Genomic DNA, 19,382 nt, shown 5'->3' with positions numbered 1-19,382 from the left:
AAGTTTCGAAAACGTGGCCTGAGGTCTTTGTGTCGGCAAAGCAGCAATGTGATGACTAGGTACGCGACACAGGTGTCAAGCATTCGAGTTTGTACTAGGGCTCGTAGATAAAACTGGAGCCTGACAATGTGCTCAAAGACCAGCATTTCTACGGGGACGTCGGTCAACCAGCTTTGGTGATTATCGCAACTATGCGGAAGTCATCGCGGGCTTTGCAACAATACTGAACCTTCTGTAGTCCAGTCGCGGCCTCAATGTTTAAAACGGTTCGCTAATTGAGCTATACAAGCGACAATACGTGCGCACTTCAACTGTTTTGACTACCGCTTTGGAATGGTCTGCTAACGAATGCTTACTGGCTGTACAATGTCGTAGTGAGAGACCTAGAGCTCTTACTCAGCTGAAAATACCGGATCCATGCGCTTAACCGCATGGAGACGGTATCATAGCCAAAGTTCCGTTAATTGCGAAAGACTATTCGAAATTTGATGAAAAATTGCTGGGCTACAGCATATTCATCCGTCATCGCATCTATCCAGGAAAGTCCACATTTTATACACTAAGTGAACCTAAAATATGATAGCACTAGTGGGCAACCCAGCAACATGGCAACCCGGAGGACAGGTTAAACTAGCCTTTTTTAATAATAAGAAACAATGCGAAATCTGTACACTGGAATATGAAACGACCGATAAGAGATTGAAGCGAGGTCCGTGCCGGCCTTTATAGCGTGCGTTATTTTTTACATTATTCCGCACGAAACAACGTTGCTATATTCATATGAATCTTTTACCAGCTGTAATGCTTGTAAGGTTTTCTATGCTGTATGTACACGTTAATAATAGTAGTTAAACATAAACGAGTGGAGTCTTCCCGTGAGGTGAGCTTCTTCAAAAATACCTGTAAATTTGGTGACACCTGTCACACGAAAGCTTTCAGTTGCCTTTGAGACGCTACCTACAGTAAAAGGTATGAAAGGAAGTTGCAATGATAACTCGACATTGTTTTGTTGTGTTATTCAGCGTAATAGTTAAGGATATTACTGTATGTATGTGAGAAAACAACATGGTCCTTTCCTCATTTTTTTTTCCAAACGGCATCACAGCCATTGGAGCCGGCATGGTGTTCGTCGCCGCTCCTACAATCATCAGCGAGCACTTCGTGAAGAACAAAGGCCTGGCCACAGGCGTATATTTCTTGGGCGCCACCTTGGCCGCGTTCGTCTTCCCGAAGTTGCTCGAGTACCTCTATGACACCTACGGCCTGCACGGCACCTTTTTGATCTTCGGAGGAGTGCTAATGAACGGACTTGCGTTCAGCCTGTTCCCTCGCACACCAGAGTGGAGGAGGTCCGTTCCCCTCGGACAGAAGCAAGACAGCGCCAAGCAATCACCCTCATCGTCCTCTGAGGACGAAAAATGCGGAACGTGGCGTCACGGAGCTAGCGTATTCAAGTCACCTATCCTCTACCTCTTCATGTACAGTTTCATCGTTCAGAGCTTCGGCTACGAGTGCTACATTGCGCTTTTCATCGACTTCGCTGTGGACCGGGGCGCTTCGCTTTCCACCGCTGTGACTGTGTATGCCATGGGGGCGATTGCGGAGGCCTTCGCGCGGCTGTTGCTTCCAGCCGCAGTCGACCGCGGACTGCTCTCCAACAAGGCTCTCCTGGTGATCGTCTTCGCCGGCCAGGGTGTAATACTTCTCGTACTGCCCTTCTTGCACATTCACGGGCTCATCTTCGCCGCTTCTGTGGGCACAGCCTGCACAATTGGCGCTGGCATGATCGTGATTCCCGTTACCGTAGCCTGCTACTTTGGCGTGGAACGAATGTCAATGTCCTACGGTGTCATCGTTGCATCAGCGGGGATGTTCTCATTTGGAAAGCCAGCAGTCATAGGTGAGTCATACGCTTCGACTAACTGCTGCACCACAGCGCTTTACAACCGTCCAAGTAAGCCCTTACTAAATTTCCTACAAGGCTGGCCACATGCAGACCGGATTAATATGCAGCGGTGAAATGCAAAACATAGCACTTCTAGAAATAATCACGAAGCTTGATTCGCGTTATAGATTTACAAAGTATATTCCGCTGTTGGTCTATTCACAAAACGCGTGTTCACCGAAGAACCGCGGACTGCGTTAATCATAATGCCACGCGAGTTTCATTCACAGTCTCACCCTGCGTGGCAGCTCGCTGGCTATGACGTTCTGTTGCTGAGCACGATGTCGCGGGTTCGATTCCCGTCAGCAGGGCTACATTCCGGTGGGGGAGGAATGCAAGAACGCTCGTGTAGCGGTGACAACTGTGCAAGTTAAAGAACCTAGGTGGTCGACCAGCGGTGGTAGCTTAGCGGCGCTGGTGTTGCGCTTCTAAGCACGAGGTCGCGGGATCATAACCCGGCCGCGGCGGGTGCATTTCGATGGGGGCGAAATGCAAAAACGCCCGTGCCTCGTGCATTTCGGGTACTTTAAAGATACCCTGGTGGTCAAAATTAATCCGGAGTCCCCCACTACGGCGCGCCTCCTAATCACATCGTGGTTTTCGCTCGTAAAACCCCAGAATTCAATTCAACACAGGTGGTCGACATCATTCAGTCTCCCATACGGCGTGCCTCATAGCCGGCACTGCAGCTTCGGCGCGTTAAACCAGGGGCGCTATAACGTAAAATGATTCCAAACTGTTTTGATTCCAAACTCCTGACGTCAAATTTACGTAACCGCCGACGCAAGCATCGGGCAGTGACCCTCAGCGTAGTCTGAACCCATATAATCACTCTCCTCGTTTATAGGAGGTCACCTTTGTTCGCTTTCAAAACCAATAACATTGTCGACACTCAGCGGTTTTTCTTATCTAATTGGCTGACAAGAGGCGAGGAGCACGCTCTAGTGGAGAGGGTTTTGATGGGGCCGAGCCATCACATTGAAAATAGATAACCGCATGAAGAGGGTGGTGCCGGCTTCTCCGATTGGCCCGCTTCGTCTTACTTAGCTGGAGGTGGCTGGTCGAAAATCGCGGCGGCGTGCAACGGAATGGTAGGAATGCCGCTAAAACGGATCCTCAGCAAGGAAGAGTTGGCAGAGGGATGTCGTATGCATGCCGAAAGGGCTCGATAACATTTTACTGCCACGCAAAAAGGTTTATCATGCGCATATAAATACACGCTCACCCACAGGTGCGAGTAGCGAGGGCCTGAGCGATCGCCGGGCAGCCATCTTCTATTCCTTTCGGAACGGGACAGTCTGTGGCTATTGAGAAAAATTTATCAGTTTTATTCGGCATATTAATGCATTTTTACTCGCGTACACGTCACTTTGACGCGGTGAGCTTTAGCGGTTTTGTGAGGTGGGTGACAGACAGGCGAAGTGGGCGTAGCCAGGAAACATTGGACCAATAGCAGAGGGCTAATGTTGAAAAGGAGTCGAATCAGGAATGATTATTTTTTGTACGGTTTAATCATGCACCAACTCTCTAAAAAATAGTAAATCAACAGAAACTACCGGAATTCAAATTACGCCCGTAAGTCACGTACTCGAATTATTTGCCCAGTAACACCGTATATTTACAATCTCATCTCATGCAGTGGTGTGTTCCCTAAGGCCATGCAAGAAGCTCGAGTTACACCAGTGTTTAAAGGTGGCAATAGGAAAGTTATTAACAACTACCATGTAATCTCGATTTTGCCTGTATTATCGAAAGGCATTGAAAAAATTATGTATATTAGAATTTCCTCGTATCTTACTGGCCCCAAATTGCTGCACGACTTCCAACACGGTTTCAGGAAACACAGGTCTACTGAAACAGCACTTTTGGCTCAGAAAGAAATAATTGTACGGGCCTTCAGTACCGGACTGTACGTTTTGGGTATATATATATATATATATATAGACTTCTCGAAGGCTTTCGACACGATAAGTCACTCTATTCTCCTTTCTAAGCTTAAACAATATGGAATACGTGAAATAGCAAACGATCTAGTGAAATCGTACCTTGCCCAAAGAACTCAATATATCGATCTAAGCAATAACAGGTCATCCTTACAGTCAATACTTGCCGGAGTACCTCAAGGCTGCATTTTGGGGCCGCTCCTTAGCACAGTTTATGTAAATGACATTGTATTCTGCTACGAGGACGCCCAATTTATTTCTTATGCCGATGACACGGCTGTTTTTAATACTGGCACGTCGACGGCTGATATTGAACGCAAAACCAACTGTGCGCTTGCAAAAATAAAAAATTGGGCTGATGCCAATATTCTTAAACTAAACTCTCGTAAAACAAAAGTTGTCCTCTATGCACCTAAAGGCAAAACTATCCCCAGATTACATAATATAAGCATGGGTAATGATAAAATAGAAGTTGTTGATAATATTAAAATCTTGGGTGTTTTCTTCTCAAGAGATTTAATTTGGAACAAACACGTAGAGTACCTCTGCTCTAAAGTTTCTCCAGCAGTTGGTATAATTATTAGACTAAGAAATGTACTCCCTGTAAAGATTAAAATCTTACTCTACAATTTATTGGTGCTCTCCTTGCTTCAGTATTGTCATCTTGTATGGGGTACAACAGGTATCACTAACAAGGTTAAGATACATCTACTACAAAAGAAAGCTATAAGATGTATTGCAAATTTACCTTATAATGAGCACACTAAAGAGTTGTTTGTACAATAAATATTTCTCCTGTGCATCAACTATATGATAATAGATTATTGATGTGTTATAAAACGTGGATCCATCAAGGACAATAATACATACATAACTGACCTTCCAAACCTACTTGCAAATAAAAGTATACTCCACACGCGAAACAAAGAATTTTGGTTTGTACCAACCCCGTACGAGCTAACTATTATAAAGAATCTTTATCCTATACCCTCCCGCATTTATTAATTAAGTTGCATCAACAATTATTTGACCCGTTCTGCTACTCAAATAATAAGATCAGACTTTTCTTATCGACAATGTCTAAATGATAAGTATCAGGCATAACATCTATTATTTATGTGATGTCATAAACTATATTGTAGTTGAATTTATATCATTATTCTAGTTGTGTTATGGAAGCTAAAATGTTTTAGCATTCTGACATATATTTATGCTTGTGTTTTATTTTTATTCCAAAAACGATGTTATGCTATGTGCAATGTAATCAGATGTATATCTTCTGTGTATGCTGTCATGCCAAAAATAAGGGGGCAGGGACCTTTGTCAAGCCGTACTCACGGCTTTTAGTCCCGTCTGCTCCTCTCCCAAAAGGAAATAAAGCTTGATTCGATTTGATTTCATAATCTGTGTGTACACGTTAAATCAGATGGGGAGCCATCGCGGTTTTCGTGACGTCGCGTGGGAGACAGGCGAAGTTGGGAGTGGCCCGAAAATGTTTTGACCAATCGTGGAGGCTGATTGCAGAAATTGGAATCAAAAACAGTTTGGGAATCATTTTACGTTATAGCGCCCCAGTTGCAAGCACGACTTCTATTTCACAACCGCGATGACTTGCGTCAGCTGTTCGCCTCCATTATCACGTTTCTGATGTAATGCGACAAAGCGTTCGCGAAATCAGATAACGGATGGTTCGTGAACATTGTTAAAAATAAATTGTGTAATAAATAAATTATGGGGATTTACGTGCCAAAACCACTATCTGATTATGAGGCACGCCGCAGTGGGGGACTCCGGAAATTTGGATCACCTGGGGTTTTTTAACGTGCATCTAAATCTAAGTGCACGGGTGTTTTCGCATTTCGCCCCCATCGAAATGCGGCCGCCGTTGCCGGGATTCAATCCCGCGACCTCGTGTTCAGCAAAAAATAAATTCTAACCTCAGGTATTTCGTTCCAAAACCGCGATCTGATTATTAAGCACGACGTAGTTGGGGGCTTCAGAATAAATTTAACCACCTTGGGTTTCTTTAATGTGCTCTTAAATCTGTGTACACGAGTTGAACATTCTCGTTTTTTCCGGACAGGCGCGTGTGACATGTTAGCCTGTAACGACGCTAAGAGACTATTGCGGCACACCCTCGTCACCGCGAACGCATCTAAATAATTTGATGACACATGCATAAAAATGGTCACATGCAAACGCTGGAATTATCTTTCACGTCACATATGCAGACATACTATTTGACGACCGCCGAGCGCACGCTTTGCTATCGCCGATGCCGAGATGCAGCCGGTGATTAAAGGGCACAATGTCGACCAATTAAATCTTTAAGTAGTTGAACCTACTGTTTAAGATGTATTCCCAATCTCAGTTCACCTGCCGACTTATGCGCCGTCATATCCACGTGACATCTGCTGGAAGTCACGTGGGTATGACGACGCACAGGCCGCAGAGGCTAGGATTCCAGTCTAAGCTACCTTGCTGGGCGACATCTTAAAAGCCACCGCAAAACAAAAGAAACAAAAATTCAGAAGCAGCCGGCGTCTCAAGAAACAGCCCGGAATTCGGATCCTTCCTTCAAACAATAAATTGCACGAACGATAGTGCCACAGCTATGAGCCCTACAGCAACAGCTCAATTTGCTTTTTGCAAATTTGTCCGACCTTTCTATGCTTCGCATTCGAAGAGACATAGACAGTGATTGTGAAGAAAAACAAGCGCTATTTTTTGCAGCCTTTTAGGGAGCAAGTCTCAGTGCCTTGGGGAAGGGGAGTTAAATAGAGAAGAAGAAAGTGAAAGTCGTCGTTGTCGCAGCACACTAGCTGACAGCGGCAGGCAGGTGGCGCACCTACAGCTTAGATAACAGCCCCGTGTCTTCCACGAGTCTAAGCAGGTGCTTGAAGGTGGAGCTGTGGCGCCGGCCGGGGGCCAAAAGTGGCGACGCAGAGACCTCAGGAAGGCCCAGGTGTCGAAGCGACATGGATGGAGAAGCCCTCTCTTTGGAATACGCGGCTCAGAAGGTGAGCAGGTGCTCAGTTGTGTGTCTGTCGCGCCGATCGCCGCAGAGGCCGAGGATGAAGCCATGTCCTTGTTATGCTTGTGGGATGTCGTCCAGGAGAAGGCGTCCCGGAAGCGTGGCAAGAGAGACCGCTCCTGCCTTCTGAGGCCGCCATCAGGAAGGGGACGGGGGGTCGCCCGCTGGCAACGAGCTGTTCCGGACGGAGCACCGAAGGTGCCGCTGCAACATGTGGCTCGCATAGTCGAAGGCTGTTACAGCCATGCAGACGGGTGCATGAGAATGAAGCACTGCGTTCGCCACTCGAAGGGGCCGAAGAGTGTCTGGAGCAGTAGTGCAGCAAGTCGGTAATCTATAGATGGTCCCACATGGATAATCTGCAGAACTTCTTGTTCTCCCTAGGATATTCCGCAAGAACCTGGCATGGAAAATACGAATTCACCCTAAGAGGGTGCGACATGTTGCAACCCCAGTTCTCCTCGACATACACCAGCGTCTTCCGAAAGGAACGATCTGACACCCTCCGGCGATTTATCAAAAGCACCAGAACGAGGTGGTAACAAAAAATGCAGACCTGCGCTGCATGTCACCGCTAGCATGTGCTATGTAAATGAGTCATGACCCATAGTAATTGATGCGGGGGGTAAAGAGCGACTTTTCTTCGGTCTCGCGCGGAACCAACCGAAGACTGTCATCGTGTTCGCAAGCGAACTACTGAGAAGCGTCACTCGAGAAGACGATGGAACTATGTGCCTAGCAGTGCAACCGCCACCTGCAGTAGGTGACGCAAAGGCAAGTAAATGCTTGTGGTGGTGCAGCTGATCCTGTAGAGAGCCTGACGCAAAACCACTACCTGAACCGTCATCACGACCGACACAAGTTGCGTCACTTCACTGCCGCAGTGCGCAGTGAGAAGTCGCTGTGAGCCGTAGGACCATCAAACCGCATTGTGAAACTCATACTCCGTGGTCACAACTGACCAGCCACCTCAATTACTATAGATTTGTCTCGTCGAGTAAGACCGAGGTCTGGCGAATGCCTGATATCTGCCCTCTGCGCTTCCCCATAAGGGAAAGCCGGCCACCTTCACCGTAATTTCTGGACCTACCGCGCAGTGGGTCTGCGCGGCTGCGCCATTGACGACTTATACCTCTATTATTTAGCCTCCCCCAACGGCTGGCTCCTGGGGGCAAGTTATCTCTTAATCCACTGTCATTTACATTTTCTTACTTATTTTCTACATTTCCATTTCAACCACAGCTAATTTGCCCTATGCTTTCCTTGGCTTCATTGTGTGGTGGTTGTGTAAGGTCATGATTTATATATATATATATATATATATATATATATATAATGAGGGTATGCCGGGGTCCGGTAGTTGTAGGTTCAGGACGTACGTACGAAAAAAACGATACTGTATTTCCTACGTATCGGCCGGGGTCCGGCCTTCGTCCGGGAATACATGAAGCGGTAAGGCGTTGTGCTTAAATACCTACGTGATATTGGGGGCGGAGGGGGGGGGGGTCACGACACATTGTTGCTGTAAGGTACTTGAACCCGTGTCGAGTTAGTATTGCAAATGTAAAACGTGATGATAAAACAAAATTACTCCATCTCCCGCTAAAGGGAACCATGTGCGGATGCGAAGCAGCGAGGAGATGGTTAGCTTGAGCGGAAGATTGTTTCGCGGCAGCGGCCCGAGCGGTCATCGCGGCGTTGCACAGGAGAGAGAATAAGGCACGCGCGCTCCGTCATTTTCACACCGCGGAACTACCGTGGCGCCCCCAGCGGAGTATGCAGCTGTCGCACCACCTGTCGTGCGCGCCGCTCCGGATTCCTAGAGGAGAGACCATTAACACCAAAGGATGTGGATTCGACTCCCACTAAAGGTCGAGCATTCGACTCCCACAAAAGGACGAGGGTTTGACTCCGACCAAAGGTCGTGGGTTCGTAGCCTTTTTGTACCTTTCTTGTCGTCGACGTGTTTTCGCTCAATGTCGACTGACTCATGAGACATATACGGCTTTCGCCCTAATAATTTATGAAATGATAAAGCGCTTACACACTGCAACCCCGAAAACTCTTTTGTCTCTCGTCAGCGCGATATGCTCTTGAGGATATATCCCACCTGCTTGGAAAGAGGCAGATATAATCCCTATTGTGAAAGAGGGCACGGATTCATCTTTATTCACCAGGTATAGGCCTATGGCATTGACGAACTGCCTCTGCAAGTTGTTTAAAAAGATGGCAAATGGGCATCTGCTGCCATTTAAACTGCTCGATCAATACCAATGCGCTTTAAGCGAGGGCACATCGAGACCTCAGGTCTATGACAAAAAAGAATGATGATGAGTGGGCGTAGCTCCGGAGGGAATCATCGGATCTCCCGCTTAAGGGGACGCTAGCACAAACGCGTTAGAAACGTGCAGTACTCTCTAGTAAGGGGGAGCGGCCACAGCGTCTTACGCAGCCATTTACACATGCCGGAACGTGCACCGCGTTTGCCGACGCCATCACATGACTGCTGAGAGAGTATACCCCCCGTATTCATAAACGCTCCTCGACTTGAACTTGACTTGCCACCGCCTTGGGCAGCGCGTTCGAAACGCGTTGAAGGTAAGGCGGAGAGGCCACAGCTTCTTACACGGTCCGTAACGCGCTAGCACAAACGCGTTAGAAACGCGCTAGAAACGCGCCATTTCGTTAATGTTGGGTATTTATTGCCATCGTGGTGCGTGTGTCTATGTGCGCTTCGTGGCGTAGTGGGCTAACGCCGCGCGCTTGGAAGCGAGGGGTCCCTGGTTCGATTCCGCGCTACGGACACAACTTCGGAATTTTTTTTCTCATTTTTCTCAGACTGGTTACACACTACTACTACTACGACGGGGACGGAACGGGTGCAGCTATAAGGAGCTTCGCTCCTAAAAAAACACCGCATATCCACGGGGTGAATGATGATGAGTGGGCGAAGCTCCGGAGGGAATCATCGGTAAACCGTGAATCGTCCGTGTAATTCGCCCAGTCTCGCCGCACTAAATCGAACGATTGACTTCCACCAATGACACGCGCCATATGTGACGTCATTCCTATTTTATAACAGCGCCCTTCATTATAATTGCACCATCTCCCGCTTAAGGGGACGCTAGCACAAACGCGTTAGAAACGTGCAGTACTCTCTAGTAAGGGGGAGAGGCCACAGCGTCTTACGCAGCCGTTTACACATGCCGGAACGTGCACCGCGTTTGCCGACGCCATCACATGACTGCTGAGAGAGTATAACCCCCGTATTCATAAACGCTCCTCGACTTGAACTTGACTTGTCACCGCCTTCAACGCGTTTCGAACACGCTGCCCAAGGCGGTGGCAAGTCAAGTTCAAGTCGAGGAGCGTTTATGAATACGGGGGTAAGGCGGAGAGGCCACAGCGTCTTACACCAGCTTCTTACACGGGCCGTAACGCGCTAGCACAAACGCGTTAGAAACGCGCAGTCTTTCGTTAATGTTGGGTATTTATTGTCATCGTGGTGCGTGTGTCCATGTGCGCTTCGTGGCGTAGTGGCTAGCGCCGCGCGTTCGGAAGCGAGGGGTCCCTGGAATTTTTTTTTTTCATAAAAGTAGACGTGGCTACCTACTACGACGACGACGACTTCTACTACTACTACTACTACTACTACTACATACTACGGAGGAGGGACAGACCCACACCCTAAGGAGCTTCGCCCCTAAAACATGTCACAGTTTCACCCGAAAGGCGAAGCATCAATTGCGATAGCAAATTAGTAGAGAGCTATCGGAGTAAGGGTAGTAGTTTTATCAGCTGTATAAACTTGCACATGCACCAGCACCAGCGACGCGCAGAACTGTTGTCGACGCCGTTGGCGTTTAGCCCGCGTTCGCACAGAACGCGCGCGGCGTTGGTGACTGTTGCCGTTGCCTCTGGGGCGGCTCGAGGTTTTCGACGAGATCGGAACGGGACACTCGTCGAGCAGCGTTGGAAATCTTTACCACCTTCTCGCCTCGTAACGTTTTTACATAGTTACGCATTCGGTGCCGCAGCTAAACGTCGCCTCCCCTCCCTCCCTCCCGTCCCCCCACGGCTTTTCGCGCGATGGAAGAAGTAGCGTTTGCTCTCTCTCTCTCTCTCTCTCTCTCTATATATATATATATATATATATATATATATATATATATGGTGATTGTAAAGGAGGAAAAAGACGCTTAATTCTGCAGCCCTTCAGGTATAGGGAACTAGAATAATTCAGGGAGCACGGCGCAGAACGCGCGTTTGCTCTCCGGCGTGCGTTCGCTCCCCGTGAAAGCGCGCGTCCCTCGGGCGCTTTCACTCCCACATAGAGCATACGGCGCGCGGTGACGATTTGATCGCCGTTGACGTCATACGGAACCTCACGGTGACGCCGACAGCAGAAATACGCTTTGAGTGTCCATATAATTGCTATCGCAATAATACTTCTTATCTGTATCTTTAGGCATTGAGAAAGCTTACGATACCACATTGCGCTTCGGAATTTTACGAGATCTGTCGGCACTGGATGTCCGCGGTAGCATGCTGAACATCATTCAAAGCGTCTTGCCTGACCACACATTCCGCGTGAAACAGACTGGCATACAGCAAGGCGGAGTGCTTAGTTGCACACTCTTTGTTGTAAAAATGAATTCACTTGATAGTCATTCGACGCACCATGTTCTATTCCGTGTACGTAGACGATCTACAGGTAGGTTCTATATCATGTAAAATTGGTATCTGCGAATGCCAGGTGCAGCTTAGTTTAAATAAATTGCATGAATGGGCAAATGACAATGGGTTTATTATAAACACACAGAAACGCACTTGCATACAATTGATAAACAAGAGAAGCGTAACGCCTGTTCCATGTATTGCAATCAGTGGATATCAGCTCTTTGTGAGTAGGAGCATAAGTTTTGAGAAATCATTTTAGACTCTAAGCGCATGTTTACTCCTCATCTTAAACATCTGAGGAAGCAATGCCTGAAGACAATGAACCTTTTCAAACTTCTGTCGAGTAAACTGGGGTGGTCATCGAAAGTGTCTCCCAAACTTGCATAAGAGCTTTGTACGCTTACGCCTTGATTGCGGAGCAATAGTTTATCATTTCTCAACGCCAAGCGCATTGAAAATCCTACAAAATGCTCACTATCTGTGTATACGTCTCGCGATCTGCACTTTCAGGACAAATGCGATTCATAGCCTCTACGTAGAGTCGAATCAGTGGTCATATTATCTGCAGTGGTCTTATACCAGTTTTACATATTTTGTGAGAGTACACGCGAGCATTGAACATGCTTCTTGTTCAACCATACAGGATATGACCACTGCCACACTCTTCCTTAACCCACCTGCAGCGAGAATACCGTTCTCTTTGCGTGTAAGGAACCTTAGTCAAGGAATGGCCACTCTACTGCTTGAACATCCTCTTTGGCTCCAGCGAAGCGGTTACCGCCTTGGCATTGGCAGCTCATTGAGAGTGACACATCGTTTGTAGAGGTCACTAAACATGCTCCAGAGACGCACATTATAATTTGTCTCCTAGAACTTCAGGCAAATTACTCCTGCCCGTAATTGTATGCAGATGCATCAAAATTACATACCGGTATGTCTTATGCAGTCGGTCCCTCCTTTGAGAATACAATTTTCTACAACCTGAAACAAGCACCTTCACGGCAGACGCCAATGCAATGTTATCGGCTGTAAAATACATCAGGATACTAAAACTACAAAAGGCAGTTGTATTCGGAGACTCCTTAAGCGCCGTGAAAGCTTTATTACCCTTGCATAAACACAAAAACCTGGTAATCAAATATAGTTATTCGCTGCTGTGTGCTACTTATGCACCTAACCAACATGTCGTGTTATGTTGGGTGCCGGCACATAGAGGCATCGAAGGTAACATGCTTGCAGGTGAAACTGCCACGTCTATATAAATGAAATATAGCAACGCTTCGAGAGCGGTTCCTGCCAAGGACCTTAAGTCATTTCTGCGGAAAGAACTCAGAAGCTACTGGCAACGAAACTAGGATGCCGAAACGTCAAAGAAGCTGCATTTTAATTAAGTCAGATGTGCGAAATTAGCCTCCAGTAATGAAAATACGGTGGACTGAGGCCACTGTCTGTGGACTCAATAGTCCACGCACATGACACACACTCTTACCTGTAGACCGGTGGCGAACCTCATATATGTGGCAAATGTTGCGACACGCTGACAGTCCTGCACGTCTTGTTAGGTTGTCGGGAGGGAGACACTGAAAGGAAAAAGCAATTCCCTTTAGCCTACCGACATCGGATTATGTGATCAGCGATTCAAGCGTGTCGGCTTTTATACATGAGTAAGTCGCAATGCCCAACAATGCTTCTTGGCGAAGAACCGTTTTTCGACAGTAAAACCGCTCTGAACATTTTACATGATGTTGACACTTTGGAAGTCGTAAATCCAATATATTTGTAGCAAATCCTTTTACTGTAGGGTGCTGCTACAATAATATGCTGTTGTATAGCACGTGCTTCCAGGCCCTTGCATTGAAGGGTCCTGCTGAGGCATTAGGGCTACGACACCAGTATCCTTTTTATATCATCCCCTCATTGCACATATTTTATAACCATAGCACATATCACACCTCACGTGTCAATGTCATAGTTTCAATACACATATATTTTACGCACTTTACATGTTTTAGGCCTCTATTGACTGTTCATGCACCATTGCTAGCTCATTACTATATAGCCTTGGCGCTCATTGCCCACATCTAGCGCTTGCGCCAAAAACGTGCAATCAAGGAATCATCAAATAAAACAATAAATTATTTGCCCTATGCTACTCTTGGCTTCAATGTCTGGTGGCTTCATATTGTAGTGCTTATATATATATGGTGTGTTTTTTTTAGCTTCACAACATTGTTATAAATTCTCTGTGGTAGGCAGCACAATTCTAGCCCGTGAAATAATTACGTCATGCAGCGGACATCACCACCACGAGCGATCACATGCCTAATTTACTAATTGCCAACATTTCACGAATGCAGCTTTTATTTCCTCAATTACAACACATTTTGCAATTTACAAATTGTAGCTAGTGAGTGCACAAGCCATAGTCAAGTTATATGTAATTATTAAATGAAGCAGTTTGACGTCTCGTGGAAGTAATGTCCGCCTCATCGAGCTATTCAGTTCCAGGGTATGAATAGTGCTCTCTGCCACAGGCGATTTTTCACATTTAGTGCAGCTAAAGAACATATATATATATATATATATATATATATAGCTGTGTTTATGTGTACGTGTGCTGTTTCTATAGGACACATCTGTGGTGTGTTCTCTCGCAGGCTACTTCAGGGACAGAAAAGGGGCCTACGACATTCTCTTTCTCATCTGTGGAGCTCTTACGGTGATGGCTGCTCTTATGTGGAGCCTTGTTTTCTTGATAGAAGCAAGACAAGAAAGAAAGAAGACGTCCCAGCAGTGTGCGGCACCCGAGAATGGAGCCGAAATTACACATATGTGAAGCTCAAATAATGCGACTATGGTAACGCCCCGCCAAGGATGCTCCAGCCTTGCGTGGCGCTGACATCACCGCCATCACAATCACCAAATGTCATTATCGCAGCTTTCCTTTCATAGGCTAAACATAGTCTATTCAATTACGCCCTGTGGCATATGTCTTTACAGTTTATAAAAAACGTTTGCAATGATTTTCTCATGCAACTTTCCAAATGAATATAGCTCTGCGAATACAGCTGCATTAGAAAGGCAAAGATATGGCTGATAAAATCGGACAACGTATCCTACAGGTGCATTAAGATGGCCACACAGCGCTGGAACTGTTTAGTTCATCATCACTTATCGAGCATGCGAACACATCTGGCCCTGCTGTGCAGAGAGGTTCAGACCCCCACGCAACAGAAAACAATTGCTGCGTCACGTCCCGCCGGAAACAAATACGGTTGGAATGTGTCGTGGTCATTGTCATCGGGCCTTTAATGACAAAATCGGCTCTATGCGTCCTTCTGCACTCCGCGTTGTCCAGCACCTGTTGCGACTTTGCCCTTTCGGAGAATGCTGCGGAAAACCAAAGGAAGTAGTTCTCACGTTCATCATACGACAGAACAAGCGGCATGAATCGAGATGGAACATTTTAGGCAGGGGTCACGCCCGTTTCTTCTTTTTTTACGGTCAATGTTCTAGAACATGAGGAGAGAGTAATGTTCATGCACATACCTGGTCCAAGTTGACCCAATGAGGTCGCCGGTCTGTTGTGATTTTTTGTCAGGTGGTTTCTAGGGAGCAAACAACGTTTAAAGCTCAGCTCCTGACCCATTACGAGTGTTATGGACGTAGGAGCCGAGCTCTCCACGGCTGGCTCTGCCAAATTTAATGTGTAAATTCCAAAGCAAGTAGCTGCTTGTAAATACTCTGTACATGACGCCTCATTCTTTTCTTAGTATGTTATAACCATCTCATGAATGTTAGAAGCAACGAAGGCAGTGGCAGCAATTGAGGACAACACGTTTCTTCGTGAAGTAAGCTGATTATGTCGGCTTGAGAAGCAACCGTCAGGGCTGAAGGAACTTTATCCAATGACAACCTGCTGAGCTCGCGCCCAATTGTCTCGCATTAAACGACCGTTCGTGTCATCAGTTGAGAAGCGTCAGCCTTTTGCTTCCTCCTCTGGCTATGTTCTGGCGTTGCAGTGAATAAATCTCTTCAGCGCTAGAAGCACAAGGTGGCTTTAGGCACGCTGCGCATTTGTCTGTCTGTCTGCCTGTCTGTCTTTACATATAGACTATGTAGACAGTTTGATCTTGCTGCTACCTGCTAGACCAAAAGCGCTCGTCAAACACATCGTTGAAATGTTAACAAATCAAACATTTATTCACTTACAACGGAACTGAAGAAACAACGTGCAGTTCAAACAGCTTCTGCACATTCCTCCTGGCCAAGCCGCTTTTATATCGGACACGGGCTCGGCGCATACAGTTGCGCATGTCTCATCACCGCCTATCGCCCCAACACACGGCCTGCATGAAAAACCTACAACTGTTATAATACAGGGATGAAAAACTTGACATACATCGAAATGTCTTCAGACAAAAGGCAACGGAAGAAGCCATGAGGTCGTAGGTTTCTGAGTTCATATATTATCGTTTTTCTTTTCTCTTTTTTTTGTGTGGTCTTGCGTCAAGTACTTTCCCACATTTATTGTTGAGCTTTAATTCATAGAATATTTTCCAGTGCTTTACTTCCGTTAGTGATTACAGTACGCATGCACTTGTTAATGATAAAATGTAGATTTTGCAATTTGTGTATTGCAGTATGTATGCTAGTTGTATACCTGCCAATTCTCCTGAATTTTTCGTAAGGTTTACGAATTTGAGCTGCTTGTACAATTTACGAAGGTTGCATCATGTTTTATCAAAACTAAATCATGTTCGCCTAAATGTTTTAAAAGTGTTCAGAGATACGTGGCGGAAGAAAATTGCAATAGATGTATGCAGAAAAGATATTGTGATGGTACCCCTGCCGGCTCTCGTATTGCAGCGAAAAACGTCATTACCAGAGGGGTACCTGCGTCGAGCAAGTTTATTCAGAAATGTTCCTGCAGGCCAAACCGTCCCCAGCAGCAGAGTAGTTGATAGTCACTCATCAGGAAAAATCTTGTCAATAATCTGCTGTTCAACGTTTGTTGCACCTTGGTGCTGGGTCTTCAGTTAAATAATCGTCGATCAAGTGGGCATGCATTTTATAAAAAATGTGTGTGCTCAGAGCAAACCTGAATGCGCGATACACGCCCAATGGATATTCGCGTAATAGATGGGCGACGCCTTGACCGATGGAACAGGGTGTGCTGCTGCACCTGACAATGCCGTGTCTTCGAGCAGTGCTGGTGAATCAACCTACATTTTCTGTTAAAGTGAGTGTGTACATATGTGTATATAGAAACAAATGTATATGTGAAAATGTAAATTGAAATAAAGATATGACGTCAAGCTTTTTGAATAAACACTGTAAACTTGTAGATATCAGAACTCTGTCTTTGTCTCCTTACTTCCGTCATCATATCCATCACAATAATTGTCATAATAATTATAATAGCAGATAAAAACGTATCACCAATTACACACCCATCACAAGATGGGTGTGTAAAGGGCCTGCAGTATTTGGTAAATAAATAAATAAATAAATAAATAAATAAATAAATAAATAAATAAATAAATAAGATAGATAGGTAATTGCAGCAAGCCTGCCAATAATGTTCGAAGTATTAGTGTGCCGCAAACTTTTTTAGTGTGTTCTGGTGCGAAAAATATACCAAAGAATACCAAATATGGAAGCCGTGAGTCACTAGGTCTTTAGTCCTTCCTGCGCTGCGGCCTTCGTATGTCAAAGAAAATTGTCCATCAACACTTGTTAAGAAAATTATCATCATTCCACGATTGCAAGTAGTGTAACGTGTTTCTATATATTTAGGAATCGTATGTCTTCTGTATAGTACTATTCTGAAACGATTCTACATCCGACGGCACCTCTTTGTTTGCTTTTCAACTTATTATTTTTTTAAATTTCAGTGCCTTTTTTTTCGAATCACAGAGAACAGACAACGTAAATACACGCGAGAGTCTTGAATGACTGCTGGCCTCATCGAGCCAGTATAGAAGAAAAAAAAGGCTGCTTGCAATATTTGTTACTGTTTAACAAACATAATTTCCTTAGTCACTTTAAATATTTTACCACCGAGGCAAATTGAGAAATAACGCCTATTTTATTATTCTCTCTAAATGTCTGTATCAATAACATCCTTAAATAACAAGAGGTATTTCTTTTGTACAATGAAAATATTGAAGATATCTGAAGATATATATTATACCGCAGTTATAGTTCCTAAGCTATTATAACCTCACGTACAACCTGAGTTTCGAAGTGAGCAAATGCTTTCAAGAAGTTCTTTATTGATGTTGGAGGTAGCCGCCAGAATCATGTCGCTTTTCAATACCTAGGTGACTGAATAACGATTAGATAAGGAATAACCTACTCTCAAACGCAATGCTGCAGCACCTGCATCCCACACAGCTGTAAAGTTTTTACTTTTTGTCTCCCTCATTATTAATTTTCTACTGTATACAACTCGCGGCAAACAACCCGAATTTAGAAGAAAAAGCATACGGGGACCACTCATTCTCGAACGAACAGATAACTGCAAGGTCTACTAAATAAGAAGTAAACCGATTCCTTACAATCTGCACTCAATTATTTTTACAGCAGCAGGCTGTCATGGAGGACAGCGTCATTTTGTCGAGAGCAGCTTCCTATAACATTGAGCACAACGTCCCGGCTACTTCTCTACAGCGTTGCTTTTTGTGCAATCCGAAATAAATAGAGACGTCACCGATCTCTCCGGAACCCGTGTCGTCGGCACCGCATTCTCTCGACTTGATCGCCGATTGGCCCGGAATAGCTGCAGCTTAGAAGTGCCTGTCATTTCAGTGTCTTACCTGCGTATTCAGAAATGCACCTTAACTTGAAGCCCGTGCTTGACTTGATATAAATAGCGGCTGTCGTGAACGCGCCTAAGGGAGCGCAATGAGCGTCAAGGGCAGGTTCACGCCAGGCGTACTTTAGATCAAATCAGGCATGGGCTTCAAGTTAAGATGCATTTATGAAGAGGGAGGTTAGTGAAGTGAGTCTCAATGCAGCCGCAAGTTACCATGTACATACTCCGGTATGAAGTCTGTTTCTATAACAGGACCAAGCATAATGGTAACTGTTGCGTTGCTACATAAAAACGTCCATTTCTCAAGGGTCCAATAAAACATTCCGACAGAACCTGTCTCACAATAAATTCCGGCGTTAATACGATTAGCATTGATGCATTGAAGCGACACAACATATTGCCAAATTATTCACTGCTGTGAAGCAAAATTCTTCATTTTATGTTGCCGCCATCTTCCCTTCTCTGTAGCTCAATGCCCCTCGCTCAATGCACCATCTGGTACCACTTTGTTCACTTCTCTTTTCTCCCCACAGTCGACTCCTTTCGATGCCAACTTTTTTACAGCACTTTACCTCACTTCAATTTTCTGTAGCCTACTTCTTCTGTGACTTGTTCTCCTCGTCTATCCGGGTACCCACCCAGTGCACTCTAAAAAAAATGTCACAGTTTCGCCCTAACGGCGAAGCAATGAATGCGATAGCAACACAGCAATGTCATACGAAGTAAGGTGAGCGGCTTTGGTAGCAATATGAATTGTAGTAAACATGAGCTGATTAAGTAAGCAGGTGTGCTGCGGCGTAAGTAGACCGACATGAAGAGAGACTCGATGACCACGAGAAGGCGCGTGTGAAACGGTAGTGTTGATGAGAAGCGCTTCCCGTGGGCAGCGCGCGTGCGAAGGGACACACCTGTAGCGCTGCACTGCCGATCCGGGCAGCATTACATGTGTAGCGTGCGTTG

General features: G+C 45.6%; 1 protein-coding gene across 1 annotated transcript; it reads left to right on the top strand.

The window, feature by feature from the left end:
• Positions 1 to 1,108: 1,108 nt before the first annotated feature.
• LOC119445281 (monocarboxylate transporter 2) lies at positions 1,109 to 16,951 on the top strand. Its single transcript, XM_037709596.2, has 2 exons — positions 1,109 to 1,900; positions 14,260 to 16,951. The coding sequence occupies exons 1-2, from the start codon at positions 1,120 to 1,122 to the stop codon at positions 14,436 to 14,438; spliced, it is 960 nt and encodes a 319-aa protein (XP_037565524.1). The 5' UTR covers positions 1,109 to 1,119; the 3' UTR covers positions 14,439 to 16,951.
• The last annotated feature ends 2,431 nt before the right edge of the window (positions 16,952 to 19,382 follow it).

The sequence above is a fragment of the Dermacentor silvarum genome, chromosome 3, assembly GCF_013339745.2.
Source record: "Dermacentor silvarum isolate Dsil-2018 chromosome 3, BIME_Dsil_1.4, whole genome shotgun sequence".
NCBI classification, from domain to species: Eukaryota; Metazoa; Arthropoda; class Arachnida; order Ixodida; family Ixodidae; genus Dermacentor; species Dermacentor silvarum.
This window is presented reverse-complemented; position numbering and strand designations above follow the sequence as displayed.

Bases quoted from the DNA above. Each gene is read 5' to 3' on its own strand.
- LOC119445281 (XM_037709596.2), top strand. From the start codon at position 1,120: ATGGTGTTCGTCGCCGCTCCTACAATCATCAGCGAGCACTTCGTGAAG. The intron at 1,901-14,259 runs GTGAGTCATACG...GTTCTCTCGCAG, and splicing joins TGGAAAGCCAGCAGTCATAG to GCTACTTCAGGGACAGAAAA.